The sequence below is a fragment of the Squalius cephalus genome, assembly GCF_949319135.1.
Source record: "Squalius cephalus genome assembly, chromosome: 9".
NCBI lineage: Eukaryota > Metazoa > Chordata > Actinopteri > Cypriniformes > Leuciscidae > Squalius > Squalius cephalus.
Genome location: NC_137130.1, coordinates 42,413,893 through 42,434,271, shown reverse-complemented (window position 1 = coordinate 42,434,271; position 20,379 = coordinate 42,413,893). Strand labels below are relative to the sequence as shown.

At 45.1% G+C, this 20,379-nt stretch overlaps 1 protein-coding gene across 5 annotated transcripts in view; it reads right to left on the bottom strand.

Annotated features, from left to right (window-relative positions):
* Positions 1–4,192: 4,192 nt before the first annotated feature.
* The window catches only part of aaas (achalasia, adrenocortical insufficiency, alacrimia), an 80,373-nt gene continuing 64,186 nt past the window's right edge, over positions 4,193–20,379 (bottom strand). The window contains exons 2-18 of one of the 5 annotated variants that reach the window (XM_079882198.1): positions 19,866–19,883; positions 19,522–19,617; positions 18,358–18,485; positions 17,584–17,639; positions 17,417–17,508; positions 17,267–17,313; positions 16,930–17,028; positions 14,344–14,487; positions 13,072–13,192; positions 12,528–12,652; positions 9,621–9,681; positions 9,067–9,157; positions 8,353–8,425; positions 8,131–8,198; positions 6,618–6,699; positions 5,907–5,991; positions 4,193–4,482 (exon numbers count right to left, since the gene is read on the bottom strand). In XM_079882198.1, coding sequence (XP_079738324.1) covers positions 4,342–4,482; positions 5,907–5,991; positions 6,618–6,699; positions 8,131–8,198; positions 8,353–8,425; positions 9,067–9,157; positions 9,621–9,681; positions 12,528–12,652; positions 13,072–13,192; positions 14,344–14,487; positions 16,930–17,028; positions 17,267–17,313; positions 17,417–17,508; positions 17,584–17,639; positions 18,358–18,485; positions 19,522–19,617 — 1,509 coding nt within the window. In that variant the 5' untranslated portion in view covers positions 19,866–19,883 and the 3' untranslated portion in view covers positions 4,193–4,341. Of the gene's footprint in view, positions 4,483–5,906; positions 5,992–6,617; positions 6,700–8,130; positions 8,199–8,352; positions 8,426–9,066; positions 9,158–9,620; positions 9,682–12,527; positions 12,653–13,071; positions 13,193–14,343; positions 14,488–16,929; positions 17,029–17,266; positions 17,314–17,416; positions 17,509–17,583; positions 17,640–18,075; positions 18,130–18,357; positions 18,486–19,521; positions 19,618–19,728; positions 19,960–20,379 lie in introns of those variants that run through there. The other 4 variants (XM_079882202.1, XM_079882199.1, XM_079882200.1 and 1 more) reach the window with 4 other exon arrangements.

Below are 20,379 nucleotides of genomic sequence, written 5' to 3'. Positions count from 1 at the left end.
TCCCTGCACCTTCGGGTCAGGGATAGGTCAGAGTGCAGAGTACCCGGACCTCTTGGAGTCTCTGGGAGGGGTGCTGGAAAGTGCCCTGACTGGGGACTCCGTCGTTCTACTGGGGGACTTCAACGCCCATGTGGGCAACGACAGTGACACCTGGAGGGGTGTGATTGGGAGCTGACGGATACCAACAGGCCAAGCGGACTGCAGCCCGGGTGGTTGTGGAGGCAAAAACTCGGGCCTGGGAGGAGTTCGGTGAGGCCATGGAGAAGGACTATCGGTAGGCCTCGAAGAGATTCTGGCAAACCGTCCGGCGCCTCAGGAGGGGGAAGTAGTGCCCTACCAACGCTGTTTACAGTGGAGGTGGGCAGCTGTTGACCTCGACTGGGGATATCACCGGACGGTGGAAGGAATACTTCGAGGATCTCCTCAATCCCGCCGTCACGTCTTCCATTGAGGAAGCAGAGGCTGAGGGCTCAGAGGCGGGCTCGTCCATCACCCGGGCTGAAGTCACCGAGGTAGTCAAGAAACTCCTCGGTGGCAAGGCACCGGGGGTGGATGACATCCGCCCTGAGTACCTCAAGTGTTTTGGATGTTTTGGGGCTGTCTTGGCTGACATGCCTCTGCAGCATCGCGTGGCGGTCGGGGACAGTACCTTTGGACTGGCAGACCGGGGTGGTGGTCCCTCTTTTTAAGAAGGGGGAGCGGAGGGTGTGTTCCAACTATAGGGGGATCACACTTCTCAGCCTCCCCGGGAAAGTCTATGCTAGGGTACTGGAGAGGAGAATCCGGCCGATAGTAGAACCTCGGATTCAGGAGGAACAATGTGGTTTTCGTCCCGGTCGTGGAACACTGGATCAGCTCTATACCCTCAACAGGGTGCTGGAGGGTTCATGGGAGTTTGCCCAACCAATCCACATGTGCTTTGTGGATTTGGAGAAGGCATTCGACTGTGTCCCTCGTGGCATCTTGTGGAGGGTGCTCTGGGAGTATGGGGTTCGGGGCCCTTTGCTAAGGGCTCTCCAGTCCCTGTACGACCGGAGCAGGAGCTTGGTTCGCATTGCCGGCAGTAAGTCAGACTTGTTCCCGGTGCATGTTGGACTCCGGCAGGGCTGCCCTTTGTCGCCGGTTCTGTTCATAATTTTTATGGACAGAATTTCTAGGCGCAGCCAGGGGCCGGAGGGGGTCAAAAAAGCAAAGACCACAGAAACCAGGGCAGAGCAAACAGAGGGAGAATTCAGGGAGGAGACGTCAGAGATAGAAGCCAAGGATTAGTTAACGGGATGAGGAGTCAGGGCGAAATCCCACGACGTAAGCCAACAGCGAAGTCGAGAGGGAGGAGCCATGGTGGAGAATTATCAGACGGAACCAGGGAGATGAAAGCCTGAGATGAATGAGGCTGATGTTGATTGAGTCCTAGACGGAACTGACGAGACCGGGTGACACAGAATGTCCTAAGACAAAAACGGAGCTGCAGCGATGAGTGGCCGAAGTGAAGCCAGTGCCCGAGGACTGAGGTGGAGCCCGACTGAGCCAAAGAGGACGAGTAACAGATGAAGGCCCATAAGCCCATGCCGATGGTAGAGCGACGACTGCCCAAGGCGAAGCCAGAGGGATGAGGAAGCCAGGGGAAGGGGAGCCACGATGAAGCTGAACGGACGACGGTCTCAGGTGGAGCTGAGGGGGCAAGGAGCCACGGTGGCGCCGAACTGACGACTGTCTCAGGTGGAGCTGAGGGGGCAAGGAGCCATGATGGAGCCGAACGGACGACGGTCTCAGGTGGAGCTGAGGGGGCAAGGAGCCACAGTGGAGCCGAACGTACAACGGTCTCAGGTGGAGCTGAGGGGGCAAGGAGCCACAGTGAAGCTGAACGGACGACGGTATCAGGTGGAGCTGAGGGGGCAAGGAGCCACGGTGGAGCCGAACGTACAACGGTCTCAGGTGGAGCTGAGGGGGCAAGGAGCCACAGTGAAGCTGAACGGACGACGGTCTCAGGTGGAGCTGAGGGGGCAAGGAGCCACGGTGGAGCCGAACGGACGACGGTCTCAGGTGGAGCTGAGGGAGCAAGGAGCCACGGTGGCGCCGAACTGACGACTGTCTCAGGTGGAGCTGAGGGGGCAAGGAGCCATGATGGAGCCGAACGGACGACGGTCTCAGGTGGAGCTGAGGGGGCAAGGAGCCACGGTGGCGCCGAACTGACGACTGTCTCAAGTGGAGCTGAGGGGGCAAGGAGCCATGATGGAGCCGAACGGACGACGGTCTCAGGTGGAGCTGAGGGGACAAGGAGCCACAGTGAAGCTGAACGGACGACGGTCTCAGGTGGAGCTGAGGGGGCAAGGAGCCACGGTGAAGCCGAACTGACGACAGTCTCAGGTGGAGCTGAGGGGGCAAGGAGCCACGGTGGAGCCGAACTGACGACAGTCTCAGGTGGAGCTGAGGGGGCAAGGAGCCACGGTGGAGCCAACGTGCCGAGGAGGAGGGACGTTCACGAAGGCACTAGGTGGAGCAAATGGATCTGCAGTCCAGGGCCGAGCTGGTGAACAGTGGGCTGTAGTGTGGTGATCCTCCATCTCGCCAATGGTAAAGAAGGATCCGCAATGAAATAGGACCCGGTCCATATATTCCAGGAAGCTCCCCTGAGGTTCGTCTCTGGGCAGACGTGCTCATAACTCTGTGTCGAGACCTGCCCGGAAAAACACACACAGCCTGTCGTCGTCATAGTGGACAAGATGGCATAAATCCAGGAAGGCCAGTGTGTGTCTCTCAAGCTTTCCTCTTGGGAGAGGAGGATACGAACTGCCGCTAGATCCATAATGCAGACTGCACGTTACACTAGGAATTGATTGATGCCTCTTCATTGGAGGGTTATTGTGCATGTTTTTGATAGTAGAGAAGAAAAATAAAAAGGCATGCTAAATGGTCTATCGCAGTGGTTCCCAAACCTGTCCTGGAGGACCCCCAACACTGCACGTTTTCTTTGTTTCCCTAATCAAACACACCTGATTCAACTCATCAGCTCATTATCACATGGGTTAAACAAAGAAAACGTGCAGTGTTGGGGGTCCTCCAGGACAGGTTTGGGAACCACTGGTCTATCCAATTGTTTAAGTTGTAGAGTCCAACTTTTAATCATTAACTCGGCCGCTACACTGCACTGTTCATTTGAAGACAGAGTTTGGTTTGTTTGGATGATGCGAAGTCTGGGGTTCGTTTCACTGCAGATATAAACGCAGAATGGGGAAGCGGAAAACTAATTTCAATGTCTCCCGGTATTCAATAATTTTATCCCTTAAAACTAATCTTTGATCACCAAAATTACATATTTAAATGTTGTTTGCTTGAAAAAAGTTCCTTTATGCCTTAAAATATCTTGAATGTAACTCGACACCCTTGTCTCATTTAGTATGCGCAGTTCTATGAATATGCAAATGAGCCCCGCCTCCACTCACTCACTCAGCTCAGAGATCCACTGGTTGACGATCACACGTTGATCTGATTGGTTACAAGGTAGTTTGTGACGTCAGAAACACCAGCGACTTCAAAGCGTGTTTTTGAGACTGTCTTTGGTTCACTGCAGTTTTAAGGAGGAAATACTCAGCAATGCTGTCGACTTATCAAAAGTGGTCGATCTTCACTCCCATTCACAAGGCATTTTGACCCAAAACGAAAATATGGTCAATCTTAAAAGTGGCGTTTCCATCCTAATTATGCTTTTAAATTTTGGCGAGAGTTACGCTATAAGAGTGGTTAATACATTTAGGACCTAAGGGCTGGGTACAAACATTTACAAATTTTTCCAGTTAATTGTTTGAACAATTCAGTAACAGCTCCTGGGCCCAGATGTTCAAAAGCAATCTGATTGTTTTCAGTTATTTGTTCAACAGAGAAAAACAAATACCGGTTCACCGGTTGTTCAACAGAGAAAAAAAACCCCAGAAATTGGATTATATCACAAAATCCAGTCTTTGTTTAGATCTGGATCAGTGTTGTCCAAAACGTTTTGATAAGATTAGGATACTTTTGATCCAAACCAAAAGATCATCTGCAGCTGAGAGCTTGCAGTCGATCTGCAAATGATTTTCTGTGATCTGGACTACAGGTTAACTAACTTCTGGCTCCAGATGTCCCTCCACTCTGCACAATCCACTTAAATACAAAGGGCTCACCTGCAAAAATACACAAAAATACACAATATGCTGCAAAAATAGTTTATTATGACAGCTGACAGGTGAAGTGGAGCTAGTGAATGTGTTCATGACATGATCTCGGTGTAGAGTTTGTTGGTTGTGGGTTGTGTTGTGTTGTGTTGATGAAACGATCTGGGTGTAGAGTTGTGTTGTGTTGTGTTCATGACATGATATCAGTGTAGAGTTTGTTGGCGGGAGCATGGGTTGTGTTGCTGGCGAGGACTTGCTTCTGTGACTCTCCCAAAAGCCCTGCGCTGCTGAAGTAAAACGGCACGTGTGAGATCCGCCCGTCAGACCAGCACTGCCAGAGACAGACAGAGAGAGAGACTTAAGCTTGTGTGATGTACACTGCATTTGGCATTTCTGTGTGAATCAAACAGCATCAGTTCTGAATCAGGTCTACCTCTAGGAATAGACACGCGGACGAGAAGAGCTTTAGTTTCACTCTCCGTCCAATTTGGCACATTTGTGTATAGGGTTAGGACTCGAAATCGCTCCCAATTCTCGAAAATTTCAATTCTGCGTATTGATTCCTGTGTGCGCATTTTAAAGCACAAGAAGATGCGGAAGAAAACCCTTTTCTCTGTGCACACGTCACTCTTAAAGCGACAGTAGCCTGATAAACCTGCTGCGGTCTGTCATTAATGTTAGTCAAACAATAAAAGGCAAAGAGAAAATCACTCACTGCTTCTGACTGACTTTTGTAGCTTTAATAAGGATTAATCTATACTTTAATTCACTTGAAAATAAAACTAAGCAGTGTTATTTTACATGTGATTCAAAGTTCAGGTACAGAAATTGGTTCTTAAGTGTTTGTTTGAGCTGTTGCTAATTTGTTCTTATTTTATAACTGACTGTTTGCTTGTCTTTCAACATGTTTGAAATATATACGAGTAAAGTCTAGTTGTTTTTGCTGTGGTGTTTTTGTTTTCTGATGTCCGTTCATGGGATTCAGCTACAACAAAAAGGCACAGAATAAATATGTTTATCTAAATGTTAAATGTTTGCCTTATAGGAACTGAATCTGGGAATCGAAAAATAATCAGAATCACTAAAATTCCAGCGACACCCAAGCCTATTTGTGCATGGACCGGAAAAGTCAATCTGGTAATTACACTGATTTACCACATTTAAAGGGTTAGTTCACCCAAAAATAAAAAATTCTGTCACTAATTACTCACCCTCATATGTTTTCAAAGCCGTAAGACTTTCGTTCCTCTTCAGGAACACAAATGAAGATATTTTTGATGAAATCTGAGAGATTTCTGTCCCTCCATTGATAGCTACGCAACTGACACTTTCAAGGCCCAGAAAGGTAGTAAAGACATCATTAAAGTAATCCATGTGACTCTACACATGTGACTAATCCATGTGGTTTAGCCTCAACTTTATGAAGTGATGCGAGGGCTTTCTTTGTGCAAAAAAATTAATTTACCACTCAAGTTACAAAATATTGCACACAACACATCTTGCGAACACGTGTTGGACAATAATATTATGCAAATAAAGTGGTAAATTATGTTTTTTTGCTCAAACAAAGCACCCTCTTTGGAGTGAAAAAAGGGTGAGTAATTAATGACAGAATTTTCTTGTAATTTGTGTTCATTTGTGAAAGAGGCTACTGTGAGGAGCGCTCGATCCACGGGCCGATCCCAGCAGACGGCAGGGATAGTTTCCCTCTGGATGAGCGCTGCATGATCTGCATCTGGTGCCGCTGAGACTCACCACAGTAAGCAGCGCGCCGTGCTGGAAGTGCGGGTGGAACTGCATGAATCTGGGTTCTGCTCCGGCCTCTCCCATCACAAAACCACTGCACCACACACACACGCACACACGCAGAGGTTAACACTTGACCTGGCTCAGAACATGTGCTCTGATACTTCATCATGATCATTAGCTAAAACCAAACACTTCTTGTGCTCTATCAGGTGGAAAAAAGACAAATCAGATTTAGACTCAAGCCACTATCAAATGTGAAAAAATGCTCGAAATGATTGACTGTGATACACATCACTATACATAAAACAAACACAACAATGCATCACAATATCATAACTGGAATATTAGTTGGTAAAAGAAACCCTGCCAGAGATGTGCATCTAGTAACTTCAAGGGATGCACAATATATCAGCCACCATATCGGCATCGGCCGATATATGATCATTTCTGAAATTGAAAATTGGGCTGGTACATTAAAGCTGATAAATAATGTATTATTTCAGCTGAGACACTTTTTGCTTGAAATATGATTGGAAATCACTTCAAAAAAGGAAAATACAGTGAAGTGTCTGTCATATCGGCTTAAAATCATAATGAGAACATTATAATTGTGTGCTTGGGACAAAAATTTTGAATTTAGATTTTAAAATATAAAGAATTATCGGTATCAGCCAAAATGTTCACAGTGGTGTTGCTCAGAGTTCGCCTCATACGCACCAGGGCAGCAGCTCGAAGACGGGCACGGAGCGTGTTTTAAACACGGCGATCACTGACGGGTGATTATCGGCCACAGAGTCGCCTGCACAGCAGATCAAGAACAACACAGCCGGTTTAAAGAGAGGCTTCAACAGGAGAGCAGTTTGCCATTATCTTTTATTATTAATATCATCATAGGGGGACAAAGCTATGAAGAGGTTCTGTTTAAATATTATAAACATTTAAACAACTTTTGACCAGCAAAACAAAATCATGTGGTTCAGTGTGCAGAAAAACCCCAAAGGCCTGTTTCCACCAAGGGCAATAACTATACAATAATAACAATAAATTGGTCTAAAAATCGTTATAAATGTATAATATATATTATCAGATTGCACACAACAAATATAACAACACTAGCTGTTTCCATCCACACGTTTTTATCCGAATTAAGTGATATCGAATGAAAAATGCCTTGTGGAAACAGTCAAATTCGATTGAATTTCATGAATATCGACTCAAATGAAACGCGTTCGGTCTCATCGGATTTTATCTTGATCGATATACGGCTTATGCGATAAACACTGATGGAAACATCATTTGCCGAATAAATAATGCGATCCATTTTGTCTAGCAAAACTTTGTTCGCAAATGTTTGCTTGAATGTTGTGCGATTCAGTGCGAAAATGAATGGAAACACCTTAAAATGTCTCAAATCAATTCGATATACCAATTTGATCGCAAAACAGCGTGTGACGTCATTACGCACAGGTTTCACCAGCTTTATTCGCATGAGTGTTTTTACCGAACTTCAGATAATTCGATTGACAAGTGGATGGAAACTTAGCCACTGAAACGTGATCACTGGACTCACTTTCAGTGATTTCTTACAGTTGATGAACAATTTAAAATTGACAGCCAATCAGAATCCAGAATCCTGATTTAACCCTATAAGCCCTGAAGGATTTTAGAATTGTTTTGTTTTTCTGAGTGACATACACAAAGGTAAAGAATCATGACTATAGAGTCAAAGGGCAGGTATCGTTTGGTAGAAAAAAGAAAAGAAAAGAAAAAACATCATTACATTTGGACGTTCTCATGCTGAGAAAAGAAAAAAAAAGTGTGCTCCGGGAAATTTCTTTTACATATTTGACATGCAATAACTATAATGCATCTTTTCTGAGAAGTTCCCCTACATGTGAGCTGCATCTGGATCATATGGTGTGTTGATAGCGCAAAGAAATCAAAAGTTACAGCCTTTGAAATAATTGGCATCATTTAAATAGTTGTTCCTATTTAAATGATTAAATCGGGATCATCCACTGTACGTGATGATGTGTGCATGTTGAAGTTTAACTACAAGATGAAATATAACACCGATAGCATCAGATTTAATCACACAAACCTATTCATGTTCCTGGTCATTTGCTACTTATCATCATTATCGGTTTCCTGACCTTCCAACATGAATGAGTGTTTTCCAGCGTTTAAGCTAGACAGACCGCATCATAAACACAGTTGTTGGGTATTTTACCTTTCAGAAGCACAGCAAGTCTCTCTCCTCTCGGGTCCCATGAAAGCGAGCACACCTCTCCCCCAACACTGGCAAACACACGGGAACAGGAGCACACACACACTCTGATGAGGTTCAGTTGTTCACAGTATTTCTACAGCCCTCATTGCTCTATGCTCGCTCTTCTCATCAGTGCAGTTCACCTGAACCACTCTGTAAGGGTGTAAGGAGTGCAAGTCTTACGTGAGTTCTCCATCAGGTCCAGGGAAGCTGGTCTCGGAGAGGTCGGCCACCACTGTGGCGGCTTTAGGACCGCCTGAAACACCGGCAGAGCAAACACCACTCTCAGATCATGAGCGTTCACGCTAACATCATGTGTTCAAAGCCTTAATAATCTCCTAAACTTCTTGATATGACATAGCAAGTGTAATCAGTAGGGATGCATGATATATCGGCCACCAAAGCAACAGGGTTCTTGAACATTTTGTCAACTTAATTTCAAAAATGTTCATTCAGTCCACCGAATATATTTAAAACTGAAGTTTACTGAATCCATTTGTGCTACATGAATCAAGCATCCCAGCATGCTTTGCAAGGGAACTGCATGAGGGGAGTAAGTTATCTTGTGTGTTTTTCAGTGAAGGGAAAGACATGCAAGTGTTTAATGTTCAGTTGTGTTCCTGTAATATTTAGTTGCTTCACTTAATTAGAAATAATCCCACTAAAGCCAGTGCTGACACTAGTCTCTTCTTATTTGTACATTATACACTGTACATTGCATATAATGAATAAAACTAAACAAATTAAATTGTTCAATGAGCTTAAATTAAAGAAAGCTTTTCCACACAGTTAGTTTAGGTCAGGACAATATGAATGAAACTAGTTTATTTAAACATGTTTTGTTGAGCCTCTTTCACACTAGCGGTTAGTCAGGAGACGATGTGCTGATGTTCATACCTGTGAGGTCAGAGAAGGTGAGCGCGTATACGAGCCTCTCTCCCTGAATGCTCAATAGCAGACAGCCTCCGTCAGGACTCCAGCAGGCCGACTGACACACACACACACACACACACACACACACACACACACACACACACACACACACACACACACACACACACACACACACACACACACACACAGTGAGTGAGCCAGGGATGCTTAACCACCCGTCAATCACTCTTCCTGGCAGGTGTGCTGATGTTTACACTAGTTAGAGGAGTTCCCTTTCAGTCGGTCACGTTCGACGTTACATCGACATGCTGACGACCATCGCTGTACAGCCATCACGATCTCGGCTCGTGTGTGCGTCCGCTTCCGTGTTTATAACCACACAGTGGGGCACATGAACTGATTCACGCATGCCAACGTTCATTGGCTCGTTCTGTAGATACTCGAAGATGATAGGGCTTCCTGAAGTGATCCCAATTACATCAGCATGTCGACGTAACGTCTCCCATTGCCTCCTTCAGGGAACGAGGGTAACATACGCAACCGAGACGTTTTCTTACCTGACAACTGCCTTTCAGACACGGCCATCTCTCACAGGTCCACATGCGCGTCTCCCAAACCCTACAACACACAGAACACAACCTATAGTTAAAAGCTCATGTGTAACGTCACTGGCCATCTGAGCGATCGGTGTGCAGATAACAGTGAGGATTTTACAGTGGTACTTAGGGCTGGGTATCGTTTGAATTTTAACTAATCTGATTTCGACTCTGCTTATCGATTCCTAAAATCAATTCCAATAAGGTAAAAAAAAAATAATTGTAAAATGTTTAATTGTAACAAAATTCAACAGGCTAAAGTACACTTACACAAGGAGCGTTTGCATGTGGTTTAAAAAAATCGTAGTAAAACTAGCCTAAGTGATATAAATGTCAAGCATTTGTAGTGATCAGCAGGTAAACACGAGGGCAGACTCCCTTCATCACAACGCGAGTCTCCTTTCTTCAGCCTTGATGAAAAGGACAGGACTCTAAAACTCACACCTCCTAAAGAAGGTCCACAGGCAAGGAACTAGGCTAGGAGATGAGCCTGCAGAGACAGTTGCTAGGTACCATTCGACCAAGGGAAGAATGATGACATTAGCATGCCAATGATCATAGACTGACCCCATCACCATTGCCCATTGTTTACCCCAATCCCTCAGTCCTGAGACCAAGGTGTGAATGACCACAGACTCTCAGACTCACCAAACCGGTTTTCCCATGTGGCTTGAAGCCACAAATTATGGATTTTCTACACACAACGGACAAAATGGAGCAAATCCTGTCCATTTCTATCAACAGAACTGTGTATACTTAATGAGTTATGTTTGTGTACATGCAAAATATACAAACTTATCTATTGAGGTATACATGAATTCATAGATAAAAGTTCAACAAAACCTGATGATGTTTGGACTGTTTTCAACATGATGCCTAGGTTAATCTGAAATTGGTTTGGAAAGTGAATTATTCACAGGAAAAACCTTAAGGACATTGTTCTAAACATGAACTTTAAGCTATGCGAATTAACCTCCTGCAAAAGAGAGGCTATACACTGGCCACCTCTGACGGCATCAGCCAATCAAAACACTGGATCTGAGAGGTGCCAATTTGCAATTCCCTCCTTCTTCTCTTCCGAATCTTCTCTCCGGTGATCCTTCATCTGCGTGTTCCAGATTATAAGGATAATCTGCACAGACGCTCGAACCTTCAACTTCAAGGCTTCTTCATCTGCGTGTTCCAGAATAAGGACCTTCTCCTTGCTCCAGGAGTTCATCGTTCACAAGTACTGCGTGATCAAGTCTGTAGAACTGATTCCAACTTCTTTCTTCCCACTGCAACATGGCCAAGCTCAGCAAGTGGAGGACGTCGCCGCTCGGACTCAGCACGTCACCAGGCGGAACGTGAACATCACTTCACCAAACCTCTTTCCAGAGACCTTAGCATTAGTGTAAAATGTCAGTATATGATTATCTAATTTGCATTAGATTTGCTGATGTCAGTTAACAAATAATCTCTATGTATTTGTTGAATTCAGAATAAGGTTTACCTTATTACTTTCAGAGGAACTACAGTTTATTTTTCCATAAGATCACCTATAACTGCCATAGTACCATCCAACTCAGTCACTTGCATTTATCAATCTTTTTGCACTTTATCCATTCAGTAGTTGATAGTTACTCTTGTCTATCCTTTTGTTGATAAAATCCTTTTATTACAATTGTGTCTTCCTTGTGTTGATAATACAATAAGAGGCTCTACAAGTTAACGATATCTCACAAATCCTTCAGATTGGTCAGATGACGAACTTCCTCCAATTTATATAATTCTAATTCAGTCAACAATCTCCCATGACTGTTCTTTACGGTCAAGGTGAAACTGCTTGGCTGGTGCCCCGTAACATAGGAAAGGAGTCCACTTTCGTAAGAAGAGCTCTGTACCCGTGTTGCCTTCTGTCATAAAGGGACATCAGGTAGAAGTGGTCAAGCAGCACAAATATTTAGGGACTGTATTTGATGATAAACTAAAATTCAAGGCAAACACTGATATTATTAGAGGAAAAGCTCTTCGGCGTATGTATTTTCTAAGGAATCTTCAAACTTTTAATATGGATGCTTCCTTTATGAAAATGTTTTATACTTGTTTTATTGAATCTGTCTTAAGTTTTTCCATTATTTATTGGTATGGCAATCTTAATGTCAAGAATAGGAGGAAGTTGACTAGAACAGTTGTGCAGCAAGATAGTGGGGACCAACTTAAGGACTATCACACACATTTATGAGCATAGCGTGACTAGGAAGGGCCAGTTAGTCCTTTCTGACGTCACTCACCCATTGTGTACTGAACTTCAACTGCTTCCCTCAGGACTTAAACTCCCCTTGTGCAAATCAAATACATATAAGAATTCCTTTATACCTGCTGTGAAAAACACGTGAAAAACACAGAAAACAGAGTCTCTCACGCATTAATTGTTTAAAGTCACATTAAAATGCACACAAAGAAATCGATAAGAGGAATCGACATTTTAATTTCATAACAAGTATTCGATTCCCAACCCTAGTAGTCCTACAGCACACTGTCAGTGTATATCGTCACCGTGATAGAGCGATATATTGGTCCTGTAAGCCACCGGTCAGCTGTGTGTGTGCGGCACCTGAAGAGAGCTGACCGTGTGTGTGTGCGGCACCTGAAGAGAGCTGACCGTGTGTGTGTGTGTGTCTGTGTGTGTCTGTGTGTGTCTGTGTGTGTCTGTGTGTGTCTGTGTCTGTCTGTGTCTGTCTGTGTTGCACCTGAAGAGAGCTGACGGTGTGTGTGTGTGTGTGTGTGTGTGTGTGTGTGTGTGTGTGTGTGTGTGTGTGTGTGTGTCACCTGAAGAGAGCTGACCGTGTGTGTGTGTGTGTGTGTGTGTGTGTGTGTGTGTTGCACCTGAAGAGAGCTGACGGTGTGGCGGCCAGCAGGCGGCTGCCGTCGGGAGACCAGGACAGGTACGTGACTCCTCCACCACCCACTCGCTGCAGAGGAACACAGCTCTCCGCCGCCACGTCCCACACCTGCACAACACACACAACACATCACATGCACAACACACACAACACATGCTCAACACTTGCACACATCACATGCTCAACACTTGCACACACACCATAGTCTAACATAAACAACGTTTTGATTCAAGGCCGGTTCACACCAACATGAATGTTCGGCATGAAATCTGGGCCAGAATTGTTTTTTAATAGGGCTGTTCCGGTAAACCTGACAACCGCACCACCAGCAGTCGTAAAGCACACCGCAGTGGCCGAGTAGCACCGGCGGTGGTCCGCCAAAACTATTTTTTTTGTATGTGAATGCGGTTCTACATGAATATTATGACAGGAGTGAAGCAGAAAGCTTTGTTTACAAAATAAATAGGAGCTATTTCTATAATACGAGCTCACAGAGATGTGTACACAGACTGAGCAGAGGCGCTCACCATCATGGCCGTGTCGACAGGAGACGCAGACACCAGCAGAGAGCCGGTGGGGGACCAGGCCAGGGACGTGATGGGAGAATGACCCGGATGAGACAGGACCTGCGCACAGCCGGACGACGGCCTGAGGGAGACACACTCGATCAGCGTTCATGCCTACTCTCTGTTCTGGTGCGCTCATAGAAACACTGAGATGGCAAAGCTTTACATTCAATACACTTTATTGTCCCTGATTGGGAAATCTGTCTTGGACTCTGGTGCCTACATACACATGCTCTGACCAAAACATAATCCATAAACCAATCATTTTCATAGCCATCTTTACCAGGCGGGCAAGTTTAGCTTTGAACTAAACTGTGATCTCCATAATGTATAATACTTTTAATTAAATACATTACTTTCTGTTCTACCCTGTAAACTCTTATGAAATCCATACAATAAGAACACAGTTGTTTAATGGGTATCTTATGAACAGATATCGGCGAGTGGTTTCCTATTGACCTCGGATCAAAAATAATTTCCTGTTATTTTACATTTATAATGAGATGATTAAGGTCACACCACTTGACAACATTTTCTGCCTCTGAACGATACACAGAAAGATTAGTATTATCATAGAAGAGGCTAAGCAAAGCTGTATCATGGGAATATTGTCTCATGAGGTTACTAGGATCAGAACTTGTACACTCATTGGTATAGATCATAAAGAGAGTCGAGACACTAATGAATACATATACTCTGATACAGTAAGGTTAACCTTGACCTGCTGCATTCAATAGGTTAAGTAAGGGTTAATGCCCTTCGAGGTGTCCATTGTCAGGTATTAATGGACGACGGCGAGGCGTGAACTGTTCGACGCGCAGCGGAGGACGGTTGCCTCCGCCGAAGTCCATTAATACCTGACAATGGACACCTCGAAGGGCATTAACCCGCTTATACCATGGTCACTTGCCAAATAACACATTTTTAAAACATTAGTTTATATTTTAATTAGTTTTACAACCGAAATCTAAAGTTTTTACAAACAATAACTTGGTTTCCCTGGTTACGCCTGACGGTTTATTTACTAGGTGTCCTCTATCACTTTTTAATGGACACCTTGCAGCCAATCAGAATCGAGTATTCACCCAGACCATGGTATAAAAAAGAATAATTAATAATAATTAATTTATGAATCTGATTTGGATGTGAGTGCGGTGCGCTCGCAGAGAGACTCCACCCACACGCTCTTCTGATTGGCTGAATCCAGCAGCTAAGCTGTCCGAGGTGCAGTACCTGGTGGAGAGAGAGGTGGGCTCCACGTGCCAGACGAGCAGACAGGACTGGCAGGCCACGGCGAGGGCAGAGCCACACAGAGGCTTCCACTGCAGCGCACACACAGACCTCTGGCAGCGGTGCTTCAGCGTCGGGCTCGTCGCGCTGCAGGAACACACACACACACACACACACACACTCAGCACTGAGAAATACACACTTAAACTGCCCGTTATGCTATTTTAAAGGTTGCTAATGTTGTTTCTGAGTCTCCTATAACAAGGTAAAAAAACACTGATTTCCTCATAATATCCACTGCAGCATCAGCTCTATTCTCTCTAAGCCCCACCTCTCTGAGAGCTGCTCTGCTCTGATTGGTCAGAAACCAAACGCTCATTATCACATCTGATCACATCTTGAATCTTGGGGGGGGGGGTATTTTTATAACTCATCCGTTTAAATTATATTAAGCCTTAAAGTTGTGCATAATTAAGGGCGTGGCCACTTGACAGGTGGATTGCTGCTGATGTCACGAGTAGCTGTTTGTCTGCTGTCTGTTAGCGTCACGTCACCTCAGCTAATCCGCCTCGCGGCACATTTTCGTTTATCCGGGAGTGACACGTGGCCAAGATGCCGGCTCCACCCACTTTGAGCTTGCTCTTCAGAAACCAACGGGTGACGTCACGCACACTACGACCAGAGTTTTTTAGTCTATGGTTTTACCGTATCAATCTCACCAAAGTGGATTTGCTTCGGCAGCAGAAAACAGCGTCTTCTCCACATGAACAACACGAACCAAACTCCTCCAGTCTCAGATACACTACAGTGTTTGAGGGCGGGGCTAAGAGACGCTGCTCAGCCAATCAAGATCACAGGCTGGCATTATGCTAATTAGTTACAAACCTGCACAGGATCAGCAGGAGACTGAATTACTGACGACTCGTTTCAGTTCAGAATCACTTCTTTCTTTTGGGAGACAAAAACTCCTGATTTATCTGCACTTTGATCTTGAAAATATCAGCGTCTAATATTGTTTATTGACTGTAAACAACAGCGCATTGTGTTTTAGACAACTATACGGTTCAACAAAGAGCATAAACCAAGCCTCTCAGACATAGTTTTTTGCCTTCTGATGCAAATATCCTATAAGTGTAATAAATATTTCATCATGTCACATTCATTCAAGTCCATTTAACTCTGACTAAACTAATGTTATAGGTGCAACAAAACACAGGTAAAAGTCTAAGCTGTTTTGGTGCTAAATGAATGTTTCTGAACAAACAGTCAGTGTGGTTTAAACCAGGGGTCCCCAACCCCCGGGCCGTGGGACATTTGGTACCGGGCCGCACATAAAGAATAAATAACTTACCGTATTTTCCGGACTATAAGTTGCATCAGTCAAAAAATGCGCCATGAAGAAGAAAAAACATATATAGCCTAAGTCGCACTGGACCATAAATTGCATTTATTTCACCAAAAAAAAAAAAAAAAAACAATGTTACGGACGGGACAGTTCTCCGTTACGGACGTGAGCGCTCTGAAAGCGGCACTAAAAGACTGCTTCAAAACTATCACAGAGACAGAAAGCACAAACAGAAAGCACAAAGCCTGTCTTTAAAGTAAATTTCGTTTTGCATTAATTGTATCTTAATTTTAATCAATGTTTCATCAACCAATTGCCTGGATTTAATAAATAAGAAGTAAATATATTAGAAAATAGATAATGAGGACACGGAGGCGCCGGCGCGTGAACTGGAGTTCGTCTCAAATTGACCGAAACTCAGCGTATAAGGTAGCCTACTCGCCTCACACACCTGAGACATAAATAGATAGCTTGAAATGTCTACTTTTAAACAGAACAATTGAAAACGAAAGAAAACAGACTGCTCTCTGCTTATGTAATCCGTATGAAATGCACATTTCTCTCTGGTGCGTTCACTACTGCGAAGATCACGTGTCAGCATCATCAACTTCATCTTTGCAGCCGACACTGACACAGAAAACAATTGTTTATTAGTAAACAATTCAAATGTCTCCTGCTATATTTTACATATTCATAATCATTAATTTTGCCGGTTTGTTGTGACAGCTTTTAGATACTTTATTGGCAGCGCCACCCTTACATGTTACATGAAGGCGTCACCACCGAAAACATTTTTTTCTTTTGGGGGGCATTTTGTTTGTGTTCAGGCTTTCTCAGTTGTCTTTAGGCGCGATGTTACGAGGACGCTGCTAATAAAGTTGCGAGTAGGCCTACACACTAGATTCACGTTTATTATTATATTTAAAAAAATACCCCAGTTTTTATGCCGGTCGTATCATTTTATTTTGTTGTATTTATCCCCCACACCTTAAAGGTTGGTCTGTGAAAATATCGCCTGATATTAAACCGGTCCGTGGCGCAAAAAAGGTTGGGGACCGCTGCTTTAAACCACTGTAACATGACTTATGGTGTATCTGTATCTGTAATGGTAACCCAGACAGCAACACAGTCTCTGTCTGGGCCACATGTACCGGATCTGGGCCGAGACTATGTTGCTGTCTGGGAATCTGAATGCCTGTGTAATATCTATGCTGTGAGAGCTGTGTGTGTGTGCGCTGGAGTACCTGTGGGATTTGTAGATCTTGATGGAGTCGTCCAGTAACGCCACAGCGAACTTATCCGTGTGCGGATGCCAAGCGAAGCTCCTCAGAGCGCCATCAGACCTGAAACACACACACACACACACACTGAATAAACACACACACCATCGCCACCTGTGGCTTCTGTATGACAATCATAAGTGCTTCAGACCAGAGTCTCATAATCCTTCTCAGTTCAGGACCCACTCATATGCTTGCACTGAGTTTCAGCAGAAGGGATCAGATCAGATGACCATTATAATCAACACTTGAGGAGGACTCCTGACAGACGTGAATGATCATAGGCTGAAATAAGACGTACCAGTCCAGCATCTGTGAGAACTCTGCCACCATCTCGTCGCGGCTCAGCTAGCGAACAGAAGCAGAGAGCAGTGTGTTTAACAGTGTGTGTGTGTGTGTGTGTGTGTGTGTGTGTGTGGCACTGAGGAGACGGAGGACGGCTCGTACTCACAGTCAGATGAGGGAACAGAGAGCCGTGGAACGAGGACGCCCATCTCAGCAGAGCCAGCAGACAGGCCGAGCCCACCGACAGGCACCTGGGCACTGAAACACACACACACACACGTCTCACACACACAGCCACTGCGGAGACATCGTGATCATGTGACCGGGACTCACCTTCATCAGCACTGCTCGTGATCTCGTCTAAGAGACCGTACAGGCCCGCATCTCGCCTGAGAGAGAGAGAGAGAGAGAGAGAGAGAGAGAGAGAGAGAGAGAGAGAGAGAGAGAGAGAGAGTCAGAGAGAGAGAGAGAGAGAGAGAGAGAGAGAGTCAGAGAGCCACGATTGAGCTTTAAAAGATCACGATCTCGACTCAAACACACTCGATCTGATTTCCACACGACAGTGACTCAGATCTGTGTTCTGACCCAGAGAGAGCCGATGGCATGTATATGAAAGTTTCACTAAGAGTCGTTTCATTATTTGCCAAGCCACACCAGCCACGGAAGAGACAGCCAGCCAATAGCGGCGCCGCTAGGAGTGCTCGCATCTGATAGGCGGAACTAGACCAATGAAACATCAGCTCCTACCCAATCAAAATTTGCATATTCAACACAATGAAAGCTAAGGCTGCACTGAAACCCCCACACACACACACACACACTCACCAGGCGCCGGCGCTCCTCCTCCACAGCGTGTCCCTCTGGTCCAGGACGAGACACACACACACACACACACACACACACACACACACTCACCAGGCGCCGGCGCTCCTCCTCCACAGCGTGTCCCTCTGGTCCAGGACGAGACACACACACACACACACACACACACACACACACACACACACACACCAGGCGCCGGCGCTCCTCCTCCACAGCGTGTCCCTCTGGTCCAGGACGAGACACACACACACACACACACACACACACACACACACACACACTCACCAGGCGCCGGCGCTCCTCCTCCACAGCGTGTCCCTCTGGTCCAGGAAGGCAGATTTGCTGCTGCTCTCGGGGCGACTGTGGCCCTTCAGAGAGTCTCTGGTGAACTGAGGACTGGGGAGATCCGACCACTGAACACACACACACACACACACACACACACACATCACGTTATTCATGTTCTGACACAAAAGCACTATAAGCTCTCCTTGTGTAGTGGCAAAATCATGTGGTCAACGTGTGGACGTGACGTGTGATCGGCTGGACTGATATCCCTCGGCATTAAAGGGATAGTTCACCCAAAGATGAACATTAGCCCATGATTTGCTCACCCTGAACTCATTCTAGGTGTGTATGACACTCTTCTCTCAGACGAACACAATCAGAGTTATATTATAAAATATCCTGGCTCTTCCCAGCTTTATAATGGCAGTGAAGGGCTGTATGTCTTTGGAAGTCCATCAAAGCGCATCTACTCATGATTAAAGTGCTCGAAACGGCTCTCCGAGGGGTTAATAAAGGCCTTCTGAAGTGAAGCGATGCGTTCGTGTAATGCTAACGCTAGATGTAAGAGTTGCGTAAGCTTTGAGCCTCTTGTGGTTCACACAAACAGCGCTGGGCAACCGCACTGTTATAATGTTGTGCGTCAAGTTCAACTGCTACTCTTTTGGCATAAATCGATGCATACGGCCGTCTGCCGGAAGCTGGTCATTTCAGTTTTATTTGGGGGGGGGGGGGGGGGGGGGGGGGGGGGGGAGGAGACTATCCCTTTAACAGTCCGTCTCGCACATCCGCCATGTTTGTAGTTTCTAACACTGTTTATCCATGTTTGTAGTTCTCTAATCGAATCCTCATGTGGACAATATTAGTTGTTAGAGTGTGTACATAATCAAGGAGAAGATATCTTTATATTTGCAGATAACTTTAAAAGAAGTTATCCATTTCTGTAGTTTGTACAAATCTTTTCTTTTTTTGTTTGTTCAAACTGTGTTCTGTAGCTCTGATCGAATTCTGATAACGTTACATGATATTCACTGTCTATTCAACTATAGTATCGGACATTCAACAGGTCATAAACACTGACAGACTGCATGACGTGTGTGAAGTGAACGGTCACCGTGTGTGTGTGTGTGTGTGTGTGTGTGTGTGTGTGTGTGTCACGCGCACCTGTGTGTGGGGCTGTCCGGGCACGAGCTCGTTGTTGTGCTCGCGCAGTGTCAGTCCGGCGGTCACGGGCGCGGGGAACAGGCTGAGTGAACACATCTGTGCAAAACACACACATTACACACACACATCTGCATAGAACACACACATTAAACACACATCTGCGCAGAACACACACATCTCTGGACAGAACACACACATTACACACACCTGCACAAAACACACACATTACATTCACTTCCGCAAGAGGATCATAGACAAGTGCGACCAGAAAAGCATAGTCAGGGTTTAAACATGATATTTTCGCTTCACGAGTGTGTTGTTGTGTGTTGTTGTGTGTTACTCACGCCCCGATGAGGTAAATATAGGACCGAACTGTACAAAGCTAAACTCGCGCCTTTACTTTTACGGAAGCCCCGAGGAAGCACAACACCACACTGACGAACAACGCGTTTTCATAACAAAAGTCCTGAAGCTGTTGCCTAATTTAGAATGATCACTTTCGGTTTTAACTATGGTGTTACTATAGTAGAACTGTAGCAATGTTTTGTTTTGCCAGATTTTTTATTTTTTTTATTTTTTTACTTTAATCATCATATGTTTAAAGTCCCCATGAAATCAAAATTTGTGTTCGGGCTGCCACTTTTCATATGCTATCACGCAGAGAAAAATCGCGAAGCAAAGAAGACACCGACAGACAAGAGAGAGCAGGTTACTTGATATGAAGCAAATACTCAGCACTCCGATTCTGTCAATTTTGTTACAAAATTCAAACATTAAATACAGTTTTGGTCGCTAGTAAATGTGTTGTGACCACTGATCTATAGAATGACTGGATAGCTCATGAGCTCTTACTCTTAC